General features: G+C 46.1%; 1 protein-coding gene across 1 annotated transcript; it reads left to right on the forward strand.

Moving 5' to 3' along the window:
• Positions 1–326: 326 nt before the first annotated feature.
• Positions 327–19,911, forward strand: Mat1a (methionine adenosyltransferase 1A). The gene is made up of 10 exons (XM_048421653.3): positions 327–735; positions 819–1,174; positions 5,514–5,591; positions 7,107–7,229; positions 9,794–9,906; positions 10,271–10,414; positions 15,574–15,792; positions 16,854–17,036; positions 17,331–17,464; positions 18,022–19,911. The coding sequence occupies exons 2-10, from the start codon at positions 1,081–1,083 to the stop codon at positions 18,122–18,124; spliced, it is 1,191 nt and encodes a 396-aa protein (XP_048277610.3). The 5' UTR covers positions 327–735; positions 819–1,080; the 3' UTR covers positions 18,125–19,911.
• Positions 19,912–26,585: the final 6,674 nt, after the last annotated feature.

The following is a 26,585-nucleotide window of genomic DNA, read 5'->3' on the forward strand; positions in this document are numbered from 1 at the left end:
GACATAACTAATTAAGGGTATCCTCAATCCTGCTCCCGCTTTTTTTGGGGGGGGGCAAATAAAAAAGAATGAGAAAGTTATAGGAACAGGATGTTTGGGAGAGGAACAGAACTAAATACATGGAAGTTTATCATGTTGGGGGATACCAACTTGACTACCGTGTTTGTTTCTCAAAATTACGTTATTAATAAGTAAAGATCTTTGTTACCCGGATCACCCGCCGCCAACCCCATCCCACCCCCACCCCCAAACGCCTTGCTAGTTAATTTGTTTGCAGGTGTCTTAAAGACATTGACAGTTTAGGTGATTTCTGGTGGCAGAAAAATGCGGGCTCCAAAGCTTTTCCTCTAACCGAAATGAATCTGTTGTGTAACGCTACAGCTGGTTCAGAGTACAGGTGCATGCTCTTGGCTCCTGTTCTGCCCTGAGGAGGTAGAGGGGGTGAGCCCAATCAGATCAGGTGCGGGGGAGGAGAGGCGCGCTCAGCACGGACGCACAGGGGCACAGTGTTGCAACCCTAGCCCATACCACATCTCTGGGAGCGTTTCTGACTGCCTGGAAGTCTCTGGGAGTTACTCCAGACCTAACCCTGGGAACCATTCAGAGATCAGGTAGGTAATCGAAGCAAGTCAGAGCAGCGCTTCCGGTCTGAGAACCTATACATTTTTCTTCGCTTCTCATGAACCACAAGCTTCACGTTTGAGACATCAGAACTGAAGGCTGAAATTCCTCAAGGTAAGAAGTCTCCCCTCCCGAGAAATGGACTCCTCCAAGGTCCTTTTATGATTATTCAGGAACTTTCACTTTTCCATATATAGGAGTCACCCGGGAGCAAACTGTGCCAGCCGAAGGGAGCGACACATCTGTACTTCATCCGTTCTCCTCCTCTGTCCATCCTTACCCTGATCTCACCTGCTCATACGTACTTAGGCAGAAGTCATTCCCGCGACTCTGCCAAAGGCCAGCCTGTTGGTTTTGTAGGGGGAGGAAAAAAGAAAAAAGAAAAAAAGAGACTGCAGGCAAAGTTACAGCATTTGGAAGTTGTCACCTTGGAAAAGTGAAGTCAAAAAGTGTGACACAATGAATGGACCTGTGGATGGCTTGTGTGACCATTCTCTAAGTGAAGAAGGAGTCTTCATGTTTACATCAGAATCTGTAGGAGAGGGGCATCCAGGTAAGTGCGTTGTCCTGAGCTCATAGGCAAGCCTGCCATCTCCAGCCTGTGCTCAGGGAGTCACTTTTACTAGATACCTTAGATTCATCAGTTGCTGTAGAGACTCTCTCCAGAGTGTAAGCTACTTCTGAGGCTGTCACTCATCTTGACGCCTAGGTTGATGATGCTACTGCCCAGCATCTCAGCCACAAGGACTAGTTGCTATATGCTATGTGTATTAACGGAACTGAATTAAATAATATGTTTTTTGAGTAAGTCTTTCATCTATTTCACTATTACCAATGACCTATTAAAGTCAATGGTCCTCAAGCAGGAACAAGCTTTGCACATAAATTGTGCACAGATTAGAAAGGAACAGCTCTCAATTCTAATGACGGTTGAGCCAGAGCTCCAGATGACAAGGTTCTCAGAGATGTTTTCTGATACAAGTATAAACTTCCCAAAGATCAGTGATTCTCAATCTGTAGGTCAAGTCAAACAACTCTTTCACAGGGGCTGCCGCAGATCAAGGGAAAACACGGATACTTACATTGCAAAACACAAAAGTAGCAAAATTATAGTTAAGAAGTAGCAAACAAATTTTTTCTTTTGAACTTTCAAGACTTGGTTTTTCTCTGTAACAGAACTTGCTCTGTAGACCAGGCTGGCTTCAAGCTCAAAGAGATACACTTGTCTTCACCTCCTGAGTGCTGGAATTACAGGCATGCACCACTATGCCTGGCTAAGAAAATAATTTTATGGTTGTGTCAGGGAGAGTTGCTACAACCTGGGAAACTGTATTAAAGGGTTGTAGCACTAGGAAAATTGAGAATCACCGCTATAGAGGAACATTCAAGCATTGTTTGTTGATTGTGAGGTAGGGAAGCTAAAGAGAATTCTCAGCAACAGGACCATGAGCCAGAAGCTCTGATTAAGCTGTGGAATGCAGATGCATCACCCTGCAAGGCTTGATGAAGGCAAGGACTGGGACTGACTCCCACAGTGTCCGGTTTGGTAGTCTTTGTAGAACCTTAAGAATTCCAATATGTAACAGCTCTAGGAGGGGCTGCTTCTGCTTGTATGTCAACACCACATTGAGAACAAGTGTTCTGGGAGAACTCCGGGGATAGGCACACTGATGTGAAGACTTAAACTCTTCTTCACATTTATTTTGAGTGCTTATGGTGTGTGTTGACTTGCCACTGAGTCTAACTTTCCCACCTTCCTTCTTTCTCCAAGAAATTTAACTTGAAACTTCGCTTTGGACTTTTCAGTACACTACACCTGTGTGCTTCATTCCCTGACCCTCAACTGAAGGCAATCCTGACTGCCTTTTTTTGGAAGCATTTGGTGATGTCTAGGAACATTTTTGATTGTTACATCCTAGGGCTTGGAGGCAAGATGCTCTTGAAGTCTGTTGGGTTGAGGCCAGACATGCAGTTAAACATTGCACAATCCATGAGAGAGCCCCCACAACCAATTATTTGGTGCAAAATGTCAAGAATGTGGCTGTTGAAAAATCTTGGGTTGGGGCTGGAGAGATAGCTCAGAGATTAAGAGCACTGGCTGCTCTTCCAGAGGACCTGGGTTCAGTTCCCAGTGCCCACATGACAGCTCACAACTGTTTATAACTCTAGTTCTAGGGGATCAGGCACCCTCACATAGCTATACATGTAGGCAAAACACCAATACACATAAAAAAGTATAAAACAGATTAAAAAAGAAAAACCCTGGGTTAGATTATTTAGTATGAGGTTTCATTTGGTGAAAATAACTGTTCTCATCATATTTCTTTGTAGATCAATTTCCAGATGTATGTATGATTTTAGATACATCCCTAGTACCTGACCTATATTGGGCAGCTCTATAGTTCCTGAAAGTCATCTCTATGTTAGAACTTCCTATGCCCAGAGGAAATGAGTTCTTTGGCTTCCAGTGGCTGCTTATCTCAAGTGTGGCTCATTGGACATAGCAGCAATGCACTTAGTGGACAGAACATGAAAACATGCGTCATTGCACTGACTGTTTCCCTTCTTAGTGACCTCACTATCAAGTTATTTCATCTGCCGTTTACTTTCTTCTATACACATAATGTCCAAGTAAATTGGTTTTCTCTAATGCTGTTTACTATTCCATGGTTGAATTCTCCCTAATCAGAAAGATGAACTTCACATTTCTTCTTCATCTTCCAAGAGAGCTACCATCGGCTGTCTTAACCCTACTGATGACAGAGACTTTGAAAGCCTGAGCAGACTTCTAAGAAAGAATCTTCCAGGAATGGACGTGGTTCAGTGGTATAGAGCTTGCCTGGCATGTGAAAGACTCTAGATTTAGTGGATTCGCTCCCAGCAAGAGAAAGAAGATTTAAACTGTAATCCCAACACTTGGAAGCTGGAGAAAGGGGGGTTAAGATACGAAGATTATCCTTGGCTAGTTAGCAAGTTCAAGGCAAACTTCATGTGTGACCGTGTCTCAAAATTCCCAGATAGAAGGATGAGGGAGGAGAGAGAGGTAGGTCCCTCAGGGATTTAGGAATTATCAATCAGTTATCTAGCTGACCTTGCTGAACTCTAACTTGTCCCTAGAGGTATAATTCCCTACATAGTGGTACCTGCATGAGGTGGGTCCTTTAAATAAATGGGATGTCGGAAGTCTGCCTGTAGTTAACCTATGAATTGCTTCTAGGCATCCAGACAGGTCAACATTGTCCACCATGTAATTTATTTTAGAATGTCAGGAGGCCTTTCCTGGTAGGAGTGGCAGGAGCTATGGACTCACATGTGCTTGGATTTATAACCAGCATTTGCCACTGCCAGGATGGCTAGAACAATCCACTGTGTGTTTCCTTGTTGTTTCTGAAGGAAAAATCTGAAAGTTTACCTTTAATGGCAAGTTAATCAATATCTTAGTATCTAATTTTGAGAGTTAAATTTCTTGAATCTTGAATTCAGGATCTGAATTCTCAAAATTAATATGTTGGACCAAGAGAGACGCACTCCCTGCTTTTACAGAAGACTAGGGTGTGGTTCCCAGCATCCAATCCAGCTTCAAGGAACCCAGCATCCTCTTCTCAACTCCACTGGCATCTGTGCTTGCACGTGCACATTCTCCCACACAGATTACATACATGTACATACACAATTAAAAATAAATCTTTACAAAAATACTCTTAAAGAGCAGACTCTCTGGGCATTTTGAACATTGAGTGAAAGACAATATTCATTAAATAGAAGTCTCTTTTATGTCTTAATTTGTTAGTAGACACACTCTAACTGGAAAGCAGGAGTGAGTTTGTGCACAGTGTCACTTGGTGATCTCCATGTTGGACTATGTGAATCCTTTAAGGCAAACATCAGAACAACATCAGTTCCCAGGTCCTTCTGTGTTATTTGTCAGTCCAATCTTAGCTCCACTATCAGGATATCTGACTTGAGGAGGCTGAGTGACCAGAGGGAGGGTCTGAGGGCTTATAGAAATGTTCTGTAGAACAGCAGTGGTGCAGATGGGTGCCCCTGTGGTGTTCTCTCAGGTGGCACCATCTGCCTGGCTTTGTGTTTTGTATCTGATTGATTTTATCTATGGAGCCTTCAGTGTGGCATTTATCTGGCCTTATCATTTATTACCCAATCTTACTGATGTTATGAAGGATTTTAGACTGCATCTATATTTTTTTCCAGATGTTAGAAATAAGGAATAGGTTTCGGGATTGAAAGACTTTTTATTATAACGTGATTGTGAATTGCTTAGACTCTTAGATAAACTGGCTTTGAAATGTATTTTCCTTTTAAGGAATTCCATAATTTTTTTCTAATGCATATCATCCAATATGAAGTGAGAATTAGAAGAAATTAAGAGTTCAAAATATTTTTTGTTTCTGGTACCGCATGAGGTCTCACACCTAGCCAAGGAGCTGTTATATTGTCAGTTATTGGCAGCTAAGGAAGGGAAGGTCATTTTTTTTCCTGTGCTATAGCTACTGGCAAGTCTGTCATGCTTCAGTAAATAGCACCACACCCACAGCCAAACTCAGTGGGTCACCAAAGCAAAACACTAAAGTTGAAGCAGAACCTTAGAAAAGGTTCAGAGGGACTCGAAGGGCATAAGACAGGGCAGTGGGAATTGAGTATGATCAAAATGTATTATATACACACATGAAAGTGTCAGAAAATAAGTAAAGATTTCAAAATCTGCAAGGACCCATCGGATGAAATATTTCTTGTATTTAAGGAAATATCTTTTTATCTTTGATAGGTAGATTTGATAGGCGGACTGATAAAAATGTCAAATTATTTTTAGCATTTAACTTTGCCATGCTTAACAGTGATATAATCGGTTACCTTTAGTATTTGTTTCTTTTTAGATAAGATCTGTGACCAGATTAGTGATGCAGTGCTGGATGCCCATCTCAAGCAAGACCCCAATGCCAAGGTGGCCTGTGGTAAGAGACAAGTACCCTTTTTGCTGAAGACCTGAGTATGTTGGACAGAGAAGTTCATGATGGACCTAAGACCATATGATCAGGTCCAAAGTCAATGTCCTCTTGTCTGCAGGAGATTCCTTCTTCAAGTGACCTTCCTATGTTGTATCAGGGAGGAAAAGCATTTCTAACCATGAGACAGATTCTACTAGGATTTGACATTAGATGTCATCACTACCATAACTACCAGAGGGCTGGGTAGGAATGCGACCCTCCTAACACAGGTTTCGTTAGGAGTAAGGGAGCCTTTCAAAGTTCTTGGGTGGGTCTTCCAGAGGAAGTAAAGAGCTCAAAATGTCTGGGGTTGTCTAGAAAGTCATTTTGATGGCTCTGCATGTCTGGATCCTCCTCTTATTTTCCGCTTGTGGTATACCTCACATGTTAAAATAATTTATGCATCTCATTTACCAGTGTCTAGGAACAGCAATTCCATCAACTGTTCCAAACCAAACCAGCAGCTTTCCAGAGGGTTATTACTGTTGAATAAACCACTGAGGTCCTTGTCTACTCCCTTACCCCCCAATGTTTCTTGGAACTCCATGTAGGCAAAATACCTTTACTGTTGTTTGTGGGATAAGTTCTCCAACTTATGCCTGATAGAAGGCCTTGTCATACAAGGTAGCCCTTGACTCCAGAGCTTGGAAGACCCAGGTCTGACTTCTGATCTTACTAATGGGTCCACAGTGCTGTCTGTACCTGGACCTTTGCAATAGCTTATGGGGCAAGGAGCCTCAATGTGGAGATCAGAGTCCACTGTCACTGTCTGGGCGGTGTTCCCTCCTCTAGAGGCATGTCAGCCCATGTCATGTACCTCAGATCTCCATGCTACTCTGAGAGTAGATCTCGCACTGATAGCTTTGAAACAAATGGTAACACTGTCTGGATGTGCTCATCTACACCGACTTCTTAGCTACGGTTCTTACTCCCGTTATGAAAGATGTCATGAGAGCCTCTAGCCTCAGATGTTCATGCAATTTCATGCAATTCCAGTTTTTAAAGAAAAATTCCCTTTGAGGAAGTTGGTTTGTCTTGATCCTGGGATGAGGATCCCACTCATTATAGTAGAGTTGTATGTCTGTATGCATGTGTGTGTGTGTGTGTGTGTGTGTGTGTGTGTGTGTGAGAGAGAGAGAGAGAGAGAGAGAGAGAGAGAGAGAGAGATGCATTCATCATGCTCATTATGAAAGCTACATTATTTGAGATAGATTAAGTAGGTTGTCCAAGATAGCATAAGCAGCAAATACTTTGCATGAAACTGAAATATAAGTCATTCTTCCCAATTATTCTCTGGCACTACTTGAAGATACTCAGTGTTTAGTGCTGAAGTTGCTCTTTTGGTTGGCACAATTATCCTTTCTTAGAAAGTACTCCTTGTGAATTTTTCAATGAGTCTTTTCATATCCATTTTGAGAGGTCTAGACCCTTGAGCTTCTCTCTGCTGTCCCATGACTCTTTCCTGCCTTCCTTCCCTTCCAGAGACAGTGTGCAAGACAGGTATGGTGTTGCTGTGTGGGGAGATCACCTCAGTGGCCATGGTTGACTACCAGCGGGTGGTGAGAGACACCATTAAGTACATCGGTTATGACGACTCTGCCAAGGGTGAGGACGGGCTTGCTGCTTCTGTGTGCATGTAGATCTCTACTGAGGGTGTCCGTCTCCCATAGGGAGTCAAATCTGGTACTTCAGTTTTATAGAAATATAAATTCCGTTAGGAGGGCAAACAGCCATGATAGTAGCTGGTGGGGCCAGCATGGACCCATCCACTACTGACAGGTCTCATTTATGGTCCGGCCTTCCTGGTGTTGGCAGCTTTGAATGGAACTTCTAATGAAGACAGCTGCCCTCTAGTGACAGCATGCTCTATGCCAAGCACAGGTGCTAGTGTCTCCTTATGTCTTCTGACTTCAATATTCCAGAACCCCTGGTGTGTTTCTTATGGACATGAGGGTATCCCGGCTTAGACTATAAATACAGTGAGATGCCACCAGGTCAGTGCTCCTATACTGTCTACTGAGCTACATCGCATCTCACTGTAGATGCAGGAAATGGGGCCTCATTTTCAAGCACCTGGGCCTGATCACAGGTAAAGGAGACAGGGCAGCTCAGGTTAGCACCCATTCTAGGTGGTGTAGGAGCTGACACCCAAGGAAGAAGTACAGACCAGGCGAGGAAGGGAGGGGACTGGGAAGCACCAGGTAATGCAAGCAGAGCTGAGGGCTTCTCAGGAGATGCCACTGCTCAATGCCCGCGCAGGTCAGGAAACCACCAAGCCTGGGAGTGCATCAGGAGACTCAGGGCATGGGCGCCCTCCTTGCAAACATGTTCTTCTAGAGCTGCCAGTGCCCTTTATCCACACGGGCTTCCTGCATAGGGTTCTGACCTGACTTCGTAAAGGTTCCACTATAGCCTCTAGCAGTATATTCTCATGTAATTCCAGTCTTAATTTTTTTTCAGATTTATTTATTTAAGGAAAAACTCCCTTTGTGTCTCTGTTGACCCTCTCTCAATTCCCAGAGGTCACCGTGAGAGATGTGTTGACCTTGAACAATCATAAGAAAACCTACTTCTTGGGGGTTGGGGGTGTTTTAGAATGGCCAAGAAGAGAAAGAGTGCATGCAAGTTAATTTTTTCACTTAAGATGTGAGGGCTTCATAGAGAAAACATCCTCCTGGAGAACAGCATCTTGAGATGTTACTATGTATAGCCATTCCCCATTATACCCTAAGAAACAGTTTATTTATTCAAGACCAAACCTTGCATTAGATAACAAAGAAAATTTCCATGTCCTTTAGAAAGGGCTAACTGAAACAGCCCAACTCTGGCTGAACTGTACTTGGTTAACACTAGGACGATATATTATTTAGACTCGATGATTAGGCAAAATGGAAAAAGTCTTAATAAACAGATCAGAGATCTTTGTCACCTCTAAAGACTATTTACTGATTTCTACACCAAAAACATCCACTGGGGGATGGTGGGGAGTGGGGAGGGTAGGCAAAGAGCAAAGATGACCACATGCTTGGGGTAGGGGGACGGCTTGTCCTCAGATGACCCACTGTGAGGTATTCTACGTGAATCTGTTTTCATCTTATGCAATAAGGGAGTAGAATTGCATAAGTAAAATGTCCAGAGACACTAACTAGAAGCTAGTCAAGTTTGGGTGTGTGGGGTGGAGCCAGAAGAGGAACACTCTGTCCAGAGATACCTAGAGGAAGTGGAAAAATACATAATGCTTAAGGCTAGCTCTAAGTTTGTTGTCTAAAGGAGTTCTGGCTCCATGACAGGGGTTACTGTTAGTGAGGCTCCCTTAAGTTAGCACCCAGAATGCCAGAGAGGGACCCTCAACTCTGTGCTGCAACTTTGAAGAGAGGGCCTGGGCCCCAGACATTTAACTCTTATTTGTCATAGAATCCCAGATCTAGAAGATCCTCTAGATAGTTCACAAACATGGTGCTTATTATTCAGGGTGTGTGTATATAATAAATATACATATATGTATGGGTAAGGCATATAGTTTAACTTCTAAATGACAACATTGGAAGGACCCTTGCTCTTCAATAAGTGTATGGTAATTTCTCCCTCCCTCCCTCCCTTCCTCCCTCCCTCCCTCCCTCCCTCCCTTTCTTCCCCTCATTTTCTTTTTATCAGACAGGGTTTAATGTAGCACAGGCTGGCCTGGCCTAAAACTCTGAATGCAGCCAAGAACAGCCTCCTGTTTTCACTTTAAAAGTGTTGGGGATTACAAGCAGGCATCGCCTTGCCCTGCTGGTGCTGTGATTTTCAGATGGGATTCTGGATGGAGGGTTCCTCTGTGACACCCAGGGAAGCAAGGCTTTAAGTTGCTCACCTCCTTGTCAGAGTGTCCTTCATGCTGTCTGGTTTGTGTTGTTGTTGTGGGTTGTTACATTTCTGTGTAGGGTATACTTTTTTTAAACCAAGATATAATTGAATACAGTAAAATATGTCCTGGGGAATCTTTTCTTTTGAAAGAGTTCTATATGGCCATGGAAGAAAATATAAGGTCTTTCAACATCCTGGGTCTCAGCTGGGAACAAGAGGCTCCCTCTCCTAACACGAAATGCCACGTCAGTGATTTCAAAGCACACCAAGAAACTCAAAGTCCTGTCTTGATACATGTCCCCACTCGGCTTGCTTCTGCCCAGGCTTTGACTTCAAGACCTGCAATGTGCTGGTGGCCCTGGAGCAACAGTCCCCAGATATCGCCCAGTGTGTCCATCTGGATAGAAATGAAGAGGATGTGGGTGCAGGAGATCAGGTATGTCGACTGTGTGAGGGGTGAACCCTGTGATTTGTTTGGACTGAGCTATGATCCATGACACGAAGCAGGATGGGTTAATAACACTGTGGGTGGTCTCATCACTCTAGAGATCCTGCAGTAAGCTAAGCACTGCTTGCAACCTGGCAGGCTGTGTGGTAGAAGGCTCTGCTTGTTAATAACAGATGTAGTCTTGTCTCTTCCTTCCGGAGTGTTGGGGGTCAGAGGCAATACCTTCCCCTTCTAAAATGCCCAGAGCAAAGTGTTCTGTAGGGGTTCCCCCATAACTGTTGAAACACCAAACAAAATATGAGATTTGGAAAATGTTGCTGCTCTGAGCTCTAAGGCAGGTATTCTACTCCAGGGCCTGATGTTTGGCTACGCCACAGATGAGACAGAAGAATGTATGCCCCTCACCATTGTTCTTGCCCACAAACTCAACACTCGGATGGCAGATCTAAGGCGCTCTGGGGTCCTTCCTTGGCTGAGACCTGATTCTAAAACTCAGGTGAGCTGTATTCATCGCCTCCTGCAGGCCTCCCTACAGGAGCTTCATGTTCAACAAGTCATTTTGGTTCTGGCCATATTTATTTTATTTTAAATTAATTGATTTTACAGCATACAACACACATACGTGCCTGCGCGCGCGCATGCGCGCGCGCACACACACACACACACACACACACACACACACACATTCTCTGTGCTTGATTTTATGCCATGTTATCCTCCCTTCTTTCTCCTACTTCCATTAAGCCTCTTCATTTTTCTAACAAGTTCTCCTTCCCACTGTTGTGTCTTTATTGATGTGTATAACCCACTGCTTTTAATTACATGAGTTTGAGTAAGGGGGTTACTTATTTGAAGAAAGGTATTTTACCATTTATTGCCTATAACTCTTCAAGGAGAGTGGGATGTTATGAGCCTGACTCCTTTCCATAATGAAATGTTGGTAGGCCCAGCCTTGTGCTGATGTCATGCAGATATCCCAAGCTGCTGTGGATTCATGGGTACAATGCCATGTACGATCCAGAAATCAGCATTTCATAGAGTTCCTTCCCATCTTCTGACTCTTCTTGCATTCTTTCCATTGCCCAGTTCCCTGCATTTCCAAGGGTGAGCTAGGTATATTCCCTTTAGGGATAGGTATTTAACGATCACTTATTCTTAGCGCTTTGACCAGTTATGAGTCTTCGCATTGCTGCTACCTATAGCAGACAGGTTCTTTTCCAACCAAGGCTAATACAGCAGCAGTTTAAGAATATAAACCTAAATATTTAGAAGGCAACTTGATATCATGTGTATTTAGTAAAGTAATAGTAGTAGGTTGCTCAGTAGGGCCTGTGCTCTACTCAGCTTTTGACCAGGTTTACAGTACTAGGTATGAATTTCCTCCCGTGGGGGAGCCTCAAGTCTAATTAGAATGCGATTGATTATACCTCGGTCCTGTTTTTAAGATGAAAATATTCTATTCCAGCACTCCATTTTGAAAAGAATTATCATTTAAAACTTTCAGGCTAAACAAAAACTCAGGCAGGCTTGAAATATAATTCTATTTTTTTGTGTTGTTTTGTTAGCATGTGTAGACTCTAGTGATTCTCCAGTTCCTGCCACAGGCTTATTCTTCACCAGCTTCAGACATGGTGGTTCCTGCCTTTATGTGCACACAGGTCTGGTCTCCTGCCCGTGAGCAGATTGTCTCTCTGAGGTCACCTTCCCTGTCTTTATTTCTCGTTTACCCTTGATGTGTCCAGTTCCAGCCCTGTTGGCTCTGGCCTCCCACGTCCCCATCATGTTGAAACCCACTTCTGTTTGAAGGACAGTGGTGATGCAAACACGACCCATGTGGAGCTCCCGTATTGCTCTTCAGTCTCCCGATGGCCTTTGGCCAATGGCTGCCTGCCCTGGCTCCTTTCCTGTGTTCCAAAGTGTGACGCTCCAAGGTCTTGGCACATCTTCACTCATGTTTTCTCCATCTCTTCACACCCTGGGCTCATACATCTTCTACCACGGTCCCTCCGAATCAGCAGCCCCTTTTCTTACTCACTCTGCAAACTCATGAGCTGAGAGCCCATTACATGCTTCTCACTGTCACTTTTGACTCAGCTGACACCTGCACGGCACGTTCTTCAGTCCGGCTTGGTGCCTTCCATCTCCACGGTATTGGCATCTCACGTTTTCTCAGATGAGCATCCCTCTCCCTGCCGGCCAGCTTCTCCTGGAGCGGTTCCCACTCCACCCAAGTCAGAAGTAGTACTCTCTGCCCCGGAAAGGTCCTCCCTGCTTGAGAACTGCAGTTAAGTTTTCCTCTAAACCATCCCATCTCTTCAGAATTCTCATGAGTTCCTACTTCCTGTGAGAGGGGGGCAGAATCTACTTGTCATTCTGTGTTCAGACCTTTATGATATTTCCGCCATAACTTTCCTCTGCCTGTCCCCTTCTTGGCACTTCCACTTAACTGACATCATTTCTCTCAGGCTGTCCTTGGATTATAGGACTTTTGTTCTATCCTTCATCTTGTTTGGGTTCTTTTTCTGGGGACAGTAAAGTCAATATCCTTGTGACTGCCACTTCTGATCCACCACTAGGTAGTCTCCCCCACTCCTGGACTTGTAATTGCTTTATATGACCAACTGTGGTACGTCTGTCTGTGTCCAGTTCCTCCAGCCACCAGATAGAACCTTCTCAGTGAGGTGGGCATCTCACTGAGCAGAGATCTCACATTGTTCCACCTAAAGCAAGTGAGGGTGCTTATGACCCCAGCAGAACATTTTCTTGGGTCTTCATGTGCTATTTTTATGACTTTCAAAGTGGAAATGGGGTCACCAACATTTCTCAGGTATTGTTGGAGGTTATGGGACAGGACAGCTAACATGTAGACTGTGGTGGTACCAAAAGAAAGGGCTTGGGGCTGGAGAGATGGCTCAGCGGTTAGGAACACTGACTGCTCTTCCAGAGGACCCGGATTCAATTCCCAGCACCCACATGGCAGCTCACAGCTGTCTGAGAGTCCAGTCCCAGGGGATCTAACACCTTCACACCAATGCACATAAAAGTTAAATAAATCATTTTTTAAAAAGAAAGGGCTCTACAGAAAAGACAACTCCAGAGCAGGGGTGGGAAGAAGGCAACAAGCCCCCTAATGTCCTTTCCCTTTGGTAAGAGAGGAACAGAGGGAATGCTTTGAGAGCAAGTGTGGTAGAAAAGGCCTCGTTCACTTTCCCTTTTTAATAAGAAAGAGCTTCTCAAGGCTCAGGAGCACCAAGGAAAAGAGGGAGAGGATGCATTGAGTTCTCATAGGATGCTAGTACTTGATGCCTATCATGAGGGACCATTAGTCTACTCTAGTCAATGAGGATATATGCCTGCTGGTGGTCCTATGTGGGGCTTGTCAACTGGTCACTTGTTAGCCCCATGGCCTCCTTGGTCTGCCTCTATGCTGTGTCAGGAAAGTAGCTAGTCTCCTCCTCTACAGTCCCCTTGTGAAGGATTTCCACTGTCACCTGTGTTGACTGTGGCCAGGATGAGTCTTTCCACCTGAACAAATTGCTGCTGCTGATACTGATAACCAGGGTTGGCAGTCCAGAGGCTATTTTTGTACCAGGTCAGAGCTCTGTTTTCCATAGTGTATTTTTCCCCGTATCTGCTGACACGGCAAGATAAGAGCAGAGCTCAGGCCCTTCACTCTGCCACCCTGTTCCAGGAATTCTGCAAGGATGCAGTGTGGTATATGCCTAGGAGGGATGGAGACACTAGAGCTCAGCTGGAACCTGCCAGGTTGGAGCATTGCCTCGAGACTGAGCCTCCTCCAAGGCTACAGGAGATAATTTGATCCTAGAGCTTGCCAGGGTCTTTTTGGGAATCCGCATCCCACACTCTAGCTCCCTCTAGCCCTATGCCTGGGTAATTCCCATGGGTGGACAGTGCAGGATTTAAGCATTGGTCTCCAATGATTGTGTACTTACCCACCTTACTAAGGTCAGAAGGCAAGTGGCCAGGGCTCTTTCTCTCCCTTCCTCTAGATCCCACTCTGTTGCTTTTTGGACCAGCAGGACACAGAGCAGAAGTATAATATATATATCTCATTGGCTATACTTGATCTTAGCCAAAAGACTCAAAAGTGATAGATATCTTTGGATGGCTGTCTAAGGCACCTTGGGTGCCTTATGATAATAAGACCTCAATGCAGCACACCTCAACAGGGCAATGCTTGCTGCAGGGTCTGAACTTGGCTCTGTAGTGGAAAACTATTTACGCCTGCTAGCCAGTCAGTCAGACTCCTACTTCGGTATTTGGTATAGGCACACTTCTGCAAGCATCTCATGCCCCCAAGCTCTGTAGATACTGCTCTGATGGGCACATACTGTCTCAGGCAGCATGGAGCATGTAGCCCAGCATATGGTTCATGGACTTAAGTAGCAACTTTCTGCTAGTCAGAGCCTTGGCTATAAATCTCTGGGTCACACCTCCACAATCTTGTGTGTCATCTTGATGAAGGTGTTTGTAAATCTGGAACCTAGGCTTTGTTGTATGTGGAATGGGGCAACAATGGCTACCAATCTTTGATGTGGCTTCCAGCATGCAAAGCTTATTCCTTCATTGCTGCTTTCTTGACCCTCATTTGCTGCCCCTATCCCATCCCTTCACGCTGCAAGCCCAGGGCATCCTACCTGCTTTTCCCTGCCACTTGAGATATCAGTTGTCTGTGCCCAGTGATGTGTCATTAGACCACTGGGTCTCTAGGTAGCATTTTCTCTACGCTACTATGGGAATGATGAGCTTTGGTTCAGCCTGAGCAAGGTTTGGCTCTTGGGCATTTCACAAACTGGCTATGTGATGTCAGGCAAGTTATGATCTCTTAGTTTATTTCATTTGTAAAGTGGGGGTCATAACACCTCCTCACTTGGCCATATACCTGATGGGCACAGGACTGGACAAGGTGGAGGTGAATGGTTAAGGAGTTTGCATGGCTTGAGCAGCCAGGAGTCTGTAAGCCGGAACCTGATCCCCACTCACATGGACACCACTTTACCTTCTTCGGGTGAAGCACCACGACAAAGCGGATTCAGAGCTTGTTGCCCTTCTGACTTAACTGTCCTAACTAGAGATTCTATCATCCTGTCCCTACAGATGACAAAGTTTGCTGGTCCCAATGCACTCCCAGGATCCTTCACTGAGGATAGAGAACCACTTTCCAGACTCCTCTTATCTGTCTCAGAGGCTCCAAATATGCCAAACAATATAGCCTTGGTTAAAGATTCTTCTTGGTCTTTCACATTCTAGGATCAAAGTACTCTTGTCTCTGCCAATCACAGGTGGCCCGTGAATGCCCATGTTCACTCATAGGCATGGGGGCAGTCCAGAGGAATTGGCAAGAGGGTTTTGGCTAGAGAGAGTCATTGGCACTAGCAGTGTCTGGCATCGAAGAAGAGCCTGGTCATTAGTTGAAAGACAGCGCCACACGTGTGTGCATTATGCCGTCATCTGTGGTACTGAGCAAATTAACAAATGTGTGCATGTGTCATAGAAGCTCTCCAAAGAGGCTCTAAGGACAAGGGGATGCACTTGGTCCCTCAGGAGCTCAGTCAGCCTCTGGGGGATCTGTGTTTGGCAACCATGTGGCCTTAGCTCAGGCCTGGGTCTCACAGTATCTCCCCCGATGGGCAGGTTACAGTTCAGTACATGCAGGACAATGGCGCGGTCATCCCCGTGCGCATCCACACCATCGTCATCTCTGTGCAACACAATGAAGACATAACGCTGGAGGCCATGCGCGAGGCCCTGAAGGAGCAGGTCATCAAAGCTGTGGTGCCAGCCAAGTACCTGGATGAAGACACTATCTACCACCTGCAGCCGAGTGGGCGGTTCGTCATTGGAGGTCCCCAGGTGAGTACTTGTCTCCGGGAAAGGCGCTGTTGCTAGATCTTGGTGACGAAACTGCTTGTTTTTCAGAATACACTGATGACAAGAAGTCGTTCTGAGTGGCTTAGCAGTGTCTGCCAATCAAGGAAATTGCTCGGTGATCTTTGGCCTACATTGAAGATACTCTATATCTGTTAATATGACAAAGGGGGAACATGTCTATAGCGGTCTCCACTTAGGGCTGTCAAGTCCTACCACCGAGCCGTTCCAGATGTTATCATGCTTGCCCACAGCTGCCACCACCTCTCCGTACACGGTCAGGCACTCACTCATGCTTGCTCATGGCAGACGTTCCCGGGCAGTGCTTGCTGAATATTTGTTCTGGGGTCCCTAGCTGTCATAGGCAGGGCAGCAGAGCTGGAGTTTATAAAAGCAGATAGAGAGCTGTTGCCCCTTTCTCCTATATGCACACAGAACTAGGGAGGTTGGGATTGGCAGAGCTGATGGTGCTGCCAAGGCTGCGCACCCATCACAGGTTCTGTGGTCAAACAGTGTTGGTATTGGGCAGAAAGAAGGTTAAAGTCCTTGTTTTCTTGATGGGTGTCTCAAAGTCTAAGTAGGTAAGTGTGACGTGTGGATCACTAAATAGGATGAGAGTTACTGGATTCTCTTTCTTAAATTGAGCTCCCTTGCAAGGTATTCCTGAAGTGCCACTGCCCAGAGCACATTTGTGAAGTGAGCAGCAGGAGGCACGGGCCCGAACCGCAGCCCCAGGTTGTACTTACTGCGGTACAATTCTGCCACAGGTGGACCGCTTCTTATGATGGACTCAAAAGTGAAGGCATGACCTCAGATGACCTCTGGCCCGCCTCCTGCACTTTCCAATGAGGCTTTGGCAGGTTGCCCGATTTTCATAGCTGGTCAGTGCCAGGACTGGGACAAGAGCCTATGGTTTCTGCCTGATTAAAAAGGGTCTTTGAGAATGCCCACAGGTGACTCAGGACATCCTTTCTAAGGCCTCCTGCTTCCTCCAGCATCCGGGGCAGCTGGTTCTCATCTCTTTTTTCATTCGTTGACCTCTGCAGGGGGATGCAGGTGTCACAGGCCGCAAGATTATCGTGGACACATACGGAGGCTGGGGTGCTCACGGTGGCGGTGCCTTCTCAGGAAAGGACTATACCAAAGTGGACCGCTCAGCAGCTTACGCTGCCCGCTGGGTGGCCAAGTCCCTGGTGAAGGCTGGGCTCTGCCGGAGAGTACTTGTTCAGGTAGGCTGCCCCATCCTGTTCTTGCCAAAGACTCCAGTCCCACCTGGAGTTGGGAGATCCTGGCTCAGCGGGAAAGCCCCCTCTTTGACATCGGTTGCAACTCTGCATATATTGCCCTGGTCACCATGGCTGGAGCCGTGGCAAACTAGGGAAGGAGAGAGCACCCCTGAGGAAAGAGGGGCTGCCAGACAGGAGAGGCAGGGGTCCTGGCAGCAGGGGAAGGGTGATCCCTGCTGCTCTGCTCTGTGAAATCTCTCCGTCGACCTGAGTCCCTGAGTCAGATCTTTCTGGAAGGTGTCCTACGCCATCGGTGTGGCAGAACCGCTGTCCATTTCCATCTTCACCTACGGAACCTCCCAGAAGACCGAGCGGGAGCTGCTGGAGGTGGTGAACAAGAACTTCGACCTCCGGCCCGGTGTCATTGTCAGGTAAAAACGCTAGCATGCTGCTGTTGCATGGGCCCTCGCCCTGCCTACACCCAGGTGTGGACACCTGCACAGAAGGAGCTTTGCAGCCTCTTAACCAGCAGGAGGGTCTCACGTTCTGGCCCCTTCACACGGTGTGTGGCCCCGTAGCACAGTTCATGACCCCAATGTGGGTTGCCTGCTTTTCAGCTGAAGGAGGCCCCACAGACACAATCCCCGGTGAGGCCATCTTTGCTCAGCTGTGCCATCTCAGGCCAAAGGACTGGGATCCAGTAGGCACATCCATTCCTCCGGGCTCTCATGGCATCTCTATTTTCTGGTTCTTGGCTGTGATAGCACTGGCCTAGGCAAAGCCAAGAGACGACAGAAAGTTACCTCAGGTGGCGTTTACATCCTGGTGAACCCTCAGCTGTCTCTGACCTTGGATCCTTCACTTCCTAACCTGAACAGGACAGGGCTGGGATATCGATAGAGCGCAGGTGTGGGGGAAGCTCTCCTAGGACACCCCTGTAGTGTATCCTTTCCCATTTAAAACTGATCCTCACCTCCTCTGATTGCAGGGACTTGGACCTGAAAAAGCCCATCTACCAGAAGACTGCGTGCTACGGCCATTTCGGGAGAAATGAGTTTCCCTGGGAGGTCCCCAAGAAGCTTGTGTTTTAGAGCTGATGGGAGGTTTGGCTTTGTTTCATATTCTCCTTTCCTCTAAGGAGACTCCCAGGTCTCCTTAGCCTCTCCCTTCCTGCTCCCACCCTGAGGGCAAAGCCAGCTTCTTCTAATCTTCTCCTATCTTGCAATCTGCAAGCATCTCACGAATGACATGGCAGACGGCTTTCTGGTGTGAGGTTATCAGGTCTCCTTGCAAGGATAGACAATGTTCCCTGTCTGTCCCTCAGATAACAGCAATGTTGATTTTGTGAAAAAGTCACCCCTGTTAGGCATGAAGTCGCTCCCTCACCTCCTCCCATAGTCTGAACCTGACTAGGCCATCTCTTCCTCCCAACCGGGCATGTGCCCAGATGAATATATTGCATATACCTCTGGCTTCCCTTCACATTTGCAACCAGAGCTCCTGAGCCAGAGCTTTTTCCAGACCCCTCCAAGACGTTGCCACATGTAATATGGTCAATGTCCCTTGAGCATTTGCACTGTTTGAGGGACTGAGCTGTGTGTTCTCCATCACAGCACAATAAGGTGGCATCCTTCTTATCCACATTAACACATGAGGAAACTGAGGCACAGAGAGTCTACAGAGCTCTCACTAGTTTCCACAGCCATGTATCAGTGTCACGAAATAGAGTTGGAGTTTTGACTTTATCATTCTTATATCTGCATCCCAAACCAGATGTTGGCTTGAGTGAGGACCAAGTGGATTGGCTTGAGGCTGTGGGGCCTAATATTTAAGGCCTGGCCTTCCTGGGAATTAGGAGATGAACTCAGTGGCTCTTGGTAAGCCCTGGAAAGTGTTACAGGAAATCTCATTTGTTCTGGAAGAGAGCTAAGGGCAAACTTGGTATCTTAGCCCGTCAAGCAGGCTGTAGTCTGGAACTAAGAAGCTTCATGGTCCTAGCTCCCATCTTTCAAAGACAGGTGTGTGAGTGCCCTGGCCATGGTGTTTAAACATAGACAGCCTCGTATGTTTTCATCCCCATAGAGGAGAGGCAGCAGCGTGTTCCAGCACAGGCAACCAGCCTCTGATAGGGGACTCCCGCCCCCGCCCCCAGGCTTTCTCCTTTCCTGGGCCCTCATGAGCATGGAGTCTAACTGCTGCTTGGGAAATGAATGACTTAGGTGCAGAGCCAGCCTCCAAGCAGTGGACAATTTACCCAAGATCTCGTAAGATCCTGCTTTAACCAGGTGGCCTTTGAAGGGCATATCTGTCTACCAGGGTCCTGGAAGCCACATGCTCCTATGCTGTCCCATTATGATTGGCACCACCTATCCAACCTGTCCCTAGCCAGGACCTCCCGACAGCAGACCCCTTCCAGCTTCCAGGGTCATGGATTCAGGAAGGGCCCTGGTTCACATTGTTGGTGCTAGCTAGGAGGTTCTGGTTCTGGCTGGTTCTGATTCAGGCTGGTTCTGCCTTGCTTTTGTGCCTTGACTCGACCACAGAGACCCTTTCCACCAGGTTGAGGGTTAGCAGAAGGGAAAGTCCTAGTGACCAAAAAACCCTGAGCCATGTGTGACATAGAAGCAGCCTAGGTCTCTCCATAGGTTTCCTGGCTGACTGAAGCCAAGTTCCTCATACCAGAGGGTAGGATGGGTGTGCTGATGGCAGAGTTCCTGTAACTTAAACTATGTCTAAACAAAAATCCAGAATTGTATACTTCCCCCAACCCTAAGAGTCATGAGACTCTCTTTTTTCTTCCAACATTTCATATGAAACAAAGCCAATATTTGTTACTATTACCTGCTAGTACGGTGAATAAAAACTCAAGGAGCAACAACTCTGTGTTTTCTGTCCCTGTAGTGCGTATGTGTGTGTGTTCATGCGTGTCTGGGGAGGACACTGGGTGTCTTGCGCCATCAGATTCTGCCTTATTCCCTTGAGAGTCTCTCATCGAACCTGGAGCTGGGCTGGAGGCCAGCAAGCCCTAGTGAGTCTAGTGATTCCCTGTCTTCATTCCCCAGCACCACTGTGCTGGAGTGATGGGTTTGCACATGACCACACACAGCTTTTATAGATGAGTGCCAAGGATTTTGAACTCAGCCCCACTATGCTTGTTTTTGTTTGTTTGGGGTTTTCTTTGTTTGTTTGTTTGCAAAACCTGAGTTGCTTCAGTGCAAGACACTGGCTTCCCAAACCTCAGAAATTCTGGGTACTTTTTTTTTTTTTAAAGATTTATTTATTTATTATGTATACAGTGTTCTGTCTGCCTGTATGCTTGCTGGCCAGAAGAGGGCACCAGATGGCTGTGAGCCACCATGTGGTTGCTGGGAATGGAACTCAGGACCTCTGGAAGAGCAGTCAGTACTCTTAATCTCTGAGCCATCTCTCCAGCCCTGGGTACCTTCTTCAGGATTGCGCCAGCCTTGACCCGTATGATCTCCCCCAGTCCCTGTGTACCAATGCTTTCTCACCGACCAGCTCCTGTACTGTGATTGAGTTACTAGAAGTGCTCGATGACCCTCTGAGTTAGAGATGCTTTGTAATTCCCCTTTCGATGGCCATCAAACCCTGGGGTTGTGTTGAAGCAAGTGGGGGCTGGGACTTTTGCAGTTTCCTAGGAGAAGGTTTGGGGGAAGGTGTCAGTTTTGGGAAGGTGTCAGCTTACATGCAGGCTGAGGGCAGGTCTATATTGCTCTTCATTCTCATCACCTGGATGCCAGGAAAGACTGGGGTATAATTAAAACCCAGGCCTGTTGAGGAGAGGAGAGAGGCAACAGCCAACGACAGGTGGTCTCAGGTCTTGTATGTGACTGATTCTGTATCTCAAGCAGCCTCTAGACCTCACAGAAAACAGGCACACATTCTGCAAGAATTTCTGTGAGCATCAATACCCCCCACCAAACACCTGGGAATGCTTTTTTGTGGGAGGAAGGTTTAAGAATGAAAAGGGAAAACCATTACTAGAAATAAGAAGCAAAGGGCTCAAAATTCCAGGCTGGGTGGGAGGGGGCCTCATGAAGTTCCACCACCTGCTGAGGACCTATTGGCAATTGTTGATGCTGAGGAAAGAAAGAGACAGTTTTCTTCACAGATGCAAGTCCCGAGAGGCTCCAGGAGATGATCCTATTCTTATGCAAATACGGGCAACACTTTGTGCAGTCAGTGGTTTTTCTCTTTTTTTTTTTGCACATGAAATTGGGAGAAGATAGGGTGGGTACAGGGGTGAAATTGAAGGGGAGGGAAATGGGTGGATTAGATAAAAGTACATTTACATACATGTATGACATTCTTAATAAAAGAAGAAAGAAAGGTTAGGAAGTTGGATCAACAGTTAAGGTGCTTGCTGTGCAAGCAGCAAACATCAGGAGTAGAGTTCAGGTCCCCAGAATCCAGCTTAGTTTTGGGTGGGCATGAGAGCCCACCTATAATTCCAGTTCTTAGAAGGTAGAGGCAGGGAATTCCCCCAGAGCAAACTAGACTGTACCAACAAGCTCTGAGTCCAACTGAGAGATCTTGCCTTAAGAAATAAGGTGGAGAATGATTGTGTAAGATTCCCAAAGTCAGCCTCCACTTGTGTGTGCACATATGCATACACACATGTGCTCACATACATAAGGACATGCGTATTCACATGCACACCACACACACATGCAAAAAGAAAATAAGGAGAATATACTTTTTTGAACTATGGAATTCTCAAAAGTCAAGTTTGTAGCAAAATAGGGATGTGTATTTTCTATCCCTGTGATGAAACACCATGACCAAAAGCAACTGGGTGATAAAGGGTTTATTTCAGCTTACAGCTGTGGTATATTGAGTGAGGAAGTCAGAGCAGGAGCCCAGAGCAAGGAACTGGAGCCATGGAGGAAGGAAGTCAGGGTATACAACCCAGGACAGTCCAGAAGTGACACTGCTCCTAGTGGGCTGAGACCTCACATGGCAATTATTAGTCAAGGCCATCTCCAAAGGCTTGTCTGTCTTGCTTGTCTTGTCTGTCATTGTCCCAACTGATGTTTCCCCTTCCCAGATGAATCTAGTTTGTGTCAAGTTGACAGAAAACCTAAGCAGCACCATAGAAGAAGCAAAGGAGGTTGGGAAGGGACAACAGGCCCAGAAGGAGGGGACTCAGGAGGAGGGTTGTCTTTGGAAGTCAAGACTGAGAAATACCACTATGAGTTTGATAATCTGAGGTTTAGCAAGGTCTTACTGTGCCTAATCTCTGCTCTGTGTGATGTTCTATGTAATTTTTTTTTCAAAATAGGGTTTCTCAGTAGCTATGGAGCCAGTACTAGAACTCACTCTGTAGACAAGGCTGGCCTCAGACTCACAGAGATCCACCTGTTCCTGCCTCCCATAGTATTTTAGTTTTAATTAGCTAAAAATGAAAGCATCCTTTTCCCTCAAATTGCATCCCAACACTATTATAAAATTAAATAATTTGTGGCCACTTAACTATCCACATTATGATTTCTAGAATATGCAAATTGTTAGTTTTAGCTAGGTGTCTGTTAATATGGGTGTTCCTAAATATGATGCCACCCACTATCTGGGATCAGCTCAGCCAGAGACCTTTAAAATGTCAGAACATTCTAAATTCCTGCTTTTGTGTGGCTTAGTGAAGAGATCAAAAGAGGGTCTTCGTAGCTTTCCCTGATTTGATGCTATCATGATTGGATTAGGGTGACTTCGTGGAATGTAGGTGCATGAAATGAGGGCCTAGGGGAGCGTTGCTGGTCTGGCTTCAGCAAAGTTGTTACCGCATGGCCATCGGATACTGGCCATAGTGGGGCTGAGCTCAGCCTTCATGGAAAGAGAAATGTAGAGGTCTTTTGTGTCCCTCAGCACCATCTGAGCCACAACACCTGCCTCATCACCACCACTGCCATCAGGTGCACACCCTGAGGGCCTCAGGGTAACCTGTATGGGGTTTGTGGTGTCTGCAACCTCAGGGCCAAGACTGGTGAAATCGGTGCTGTTATGCCCAGGAGCCTGGCTGAACTAAGGTCAAACATGTCAGGGCTGTGTGCACCATGGACAAAGAAAAAGACCAGAGCTTCTAGGTGATATAGTGTGCAGTCTGGAGGGCTGAGGTCTGGGCCGGGTCAACCCTGTAGATCGAAAGGCTGATCTGAGCTTGCCTCATGGCTTTGGGTATTGTGGACAGACAGAGCCTGAACTGGTGTCTTTAGAAAAACCTAAATAGAGCTTCTGGGGCCACACAAGATGAGGTGTGAACCAGGCTTCTGAGCACACTGGCTGTGTCATCTCTGGAAAGACACAGAACTATACCGAGACTCAGTTCCTTCATGTGATGTCGGGAATAAAAGACAGATCCTGCTGGAAGGTGAGTCGGAGATGGATGTTGAAGGCACAAAGGACCTATCTAGTACCTACTACTATCTAGTCTCTAGTACCTAGTACCTACTATTATCGAGTACCTAGCACTCAATATCTAGTGTCTAGTACCCAGTACCTACTATTATCTAGTGTCTCGCATCCGGTACCTCACAAGCAGTCTGGAATGTGCCTTGGTTCCCATTAGGCTTCCCCAGATGGACAGCACCGCTCTGCACTCTGTGGGGAACAGAGATGGGCAGGCAGTGAGAAGGGCCCTGACTAAGGGAAACACACAAGAACAAAGATTCTGCCTCTCAGACTAGGAGAGTCGAAGTGGGAGAGAAATTCACTAGAAGGTTTAGTGAAGTCACCCCATAGCCTACCTTGTCAGGCCTTCTGAGTCAAAGCAGCCCGATGTGAACGTGGAACCTGAGGAAGAGGGCGCATTCTGAACGCTTGTTTGCACAGCTCTCCAGTTGGCTGCAATTTTCCATGCAGCCAGCAGAGGGTAGAGCTGACCCACACAACCATTGTGGAAAGGCCCCTCTGACAGTTCCGCTCGTTCCAGGAGAGAGGATGAGCCCCCTACGGGATGTTTTATTACTTTTCCTACCCATCCACCCAGGGTTCTTGGATGCCTTAGTGTACCTGTGCCCCAGAATCCTCCTGTCCCATATAAAGCTCCGTTTTTCTCCTTTGTTGAGAGAGTCCTTTATTAAAGAGTAGGACCAAACAAAATGTTTTATCATGCAACACTTCAGCAGCGATCAGCTAAGAACTGTCTCTATTACAAATATAAGATACTGAGGCCTGTTGCAAGGTTACTATGGTCAACAAGTAACAGAGCCCAGGAAGTGTCGAGGAAAATTCTGTGGGTCTGTGTTTCCGTCTTTCCTCAACCACCTTCTCCCATCCGCCCCCAGTCTGCTTGAGGTACTAAAACCTGGTGCTTATGATGGTTTCCCACCTTTTCAGTGTTGGAAATAGTGGCTGAAATTAATCTCTGCTGCTCCCAGAACAGCTATTTTAGAGTCCAAAGTATAGGGGAGTCACGGTCTTAGAAACAACCTTCTACGTGGGCTCTGTGGGTATTTCTGCTTAAGGACACCAGCCCATATCTCACTGTGGCATATGCTGTGGCATCCTAGAGCTTTATAATCCCCTCGCCCAGCACTGTTTTGTTCATCTTGACCACTGTCGACCTGAGTGTGTGGGGGGGGGGGACTCCGTGATAGAAACAGTGCCGCTGTGTGACTTCCCAGGAGGAATATCAAAGGAAGCAGTGAGTCCCTGCTGGGTTCTTGCTTTCTTTGGAGGTGCTCAGGTAGGTAAGCAATCTACCAGACCTATTTTCAGACTCCTCTTTTCACTTTTCTTATCTTTTTTTCAGATACTCTCTCACTAAGTTGTTCTGGCTGGTCTTGAACTCACTCTTTAGGCCAGGCAAGCTTTGAGCTTGCAATCCTCCTGTCTCAGATGCCTCCATAGTTAGAGCTATAGGCCCATGCCACTAGGCTCATCTACCTTTAACAGAAATATTTAGTACATTGACATCTAAGGAAGTTGCTGACATTTTTGTTTGTGGGTTCCTTGATTGTGTGTTTGCTAGTTTACTTTGAGACAGGAACTTATTCTGTAGTGTAGCAGTCCGTTGAACTTCCCAAGTAGCTACCCTGTCAGCCTTCCAGGGACTAGGATTATATGTATGAGTTGCAACAAAAGTTAAGATATTGTTTAGCAAAATAAACATCTTTTTAAATGCATTATCTGGGATCAAGTATTTTGTTGTAGAAACAAAAAGTGGATTAATGTACATTTTACAAATGTCATCATTTTAAACTGTGTAAGCAATGGCCTTACATGTTGTATCATTACCATTATTTAATTCTTGAGTATTTTAATTAAATCTATTTATTTATTCATTTTACGTACCTACCCCAATTTTCCCTCCCTCCTCTTCTAGTCCCTTTTGCTGCCTCCCCTACCCAATTCACTCCTTCTCTGCTTGTGTTTAGAAACAGGTAGGCCACCCATGACATATCAAGTTGTGGTAAGACTAAGCACGTCCTTTGTGCTGAGACTGGGCAGGGCAATTCAGTATGAGGACCAGGTCCCCAAAAGCCAGTCAGAGCAGAGGGACAGCCTCTGCTCCCACTGTTAAGAGTCCTACAAGTAGACCAAGCTACACAACTGTCAGCACATATTAGATCTGTCCCAGGCAGGCTCCCTGGTTGTTGGTTCAGTCTCTGTGAGCTTGTATGAGCAAAGGCTAGCTGTTTATGTGAGTTTTCTTGTGTTGTCCATGACCCCTCTGGCTCCTACAATCCTTCCACCCTCTTGTCAGCAGGATTTCCTGAGCTCTACCTAATGTGACTGTGACTGAGTCTCTGTGTCTTTGTCACCAGTTACTGGATGAAGACTGTCTGATGACAACTGGGGTAGCCACCATTCTATAAGTATAGCAGAACATTATTAAGCATCATCATGTTGACTTTTCTCCTCTCCAGTCGTGTTTGGTTCTCTCCTGGTCTCTGGGCAATCTAGCCTCTGGATCCTAGCATTCCAGGCAGTGTCAAGAGTGGGCTAGCTTTCCCAGCATGGACCGCAGACTGGATCAATCACTGCTTGGCCACTGCCACAAGGGCACTCAGCCCCCAGCAGGTTCTCAGCAGGTCAGAGAGACTGGAGAGGAGATGTGGATAGGTGAATTATTGGAACAGATGCACAGAGACACACTTTATCTAAGGACCAACACTTAATCCTTCATTTTATTTTTCTCTTATCTCTTCCTACCTGTTGCTCTTCCTACCCTGTTCTCTGCTCTGTTCTTTTAACCTGTTCTTTTTCCCAGCTGTTCTCCTCTTATATCATCCACGATATTAACCTTTTACTATGTCTTTTATTTTTCTCTTATCCCTTTTATACCACCCAAGACAAAAACTTCTATGCAAGGAAAGATTACTTCATAACCGCAAGTTACATATTTTCCAAAACCAAATTAAAGTCTTTACATAAGATGAAATCACAATAAGATCACAAGTCACATGTTTCCTTGGAAGCCCACAAGTAGTTAAACATTTTTATTTGTGTTAATTTTCCCACCATAACATCTTCTCTCCAAAGCAATGACTTTTTTTTTTAAATTACTGAGATTAACAAAGTTTTAAGCAAACA

The sequence above is a fragment of the Myodes glareolus genome, chromosome 5 (assembly GCF_982192425.1).
Source record: "Myodes glareolus chromosome 5, mMyoGla1.1, whole genome shotgun sequence".
NCBI classification, from domain to species: domain Eukaryota; kingdom Metazoa; phylum Chordata; class Mammalia; order Rodentia; family Cricetidae; genus Myodes; species Myodes glareolus.

Bases quoted from the DNA above. Each gene is read 5' to 3' on its own strand.
- Mat1a (XM_048421653.3), top strand. From the start codon at position 1,081: ATGAATGGACCTGTGGATGGCTTGTGTGACCATTCTCTAAGTGAAGAA. The intron at 7,230-9,793 runs GTGAGGACGGGC...GCTTCTGCCCAG, and splicing joins TTATGACGACTCTGCCAAGG to GCTTTGACTTCAAGACCTGC. The intron at 10,415-15,573 runs GTGAGCTGTATT...CCCGATGGGCAG, and splicing joins GACCTGATTCTAAAACTCAG to GTTACAGTTCAGTACATGCA.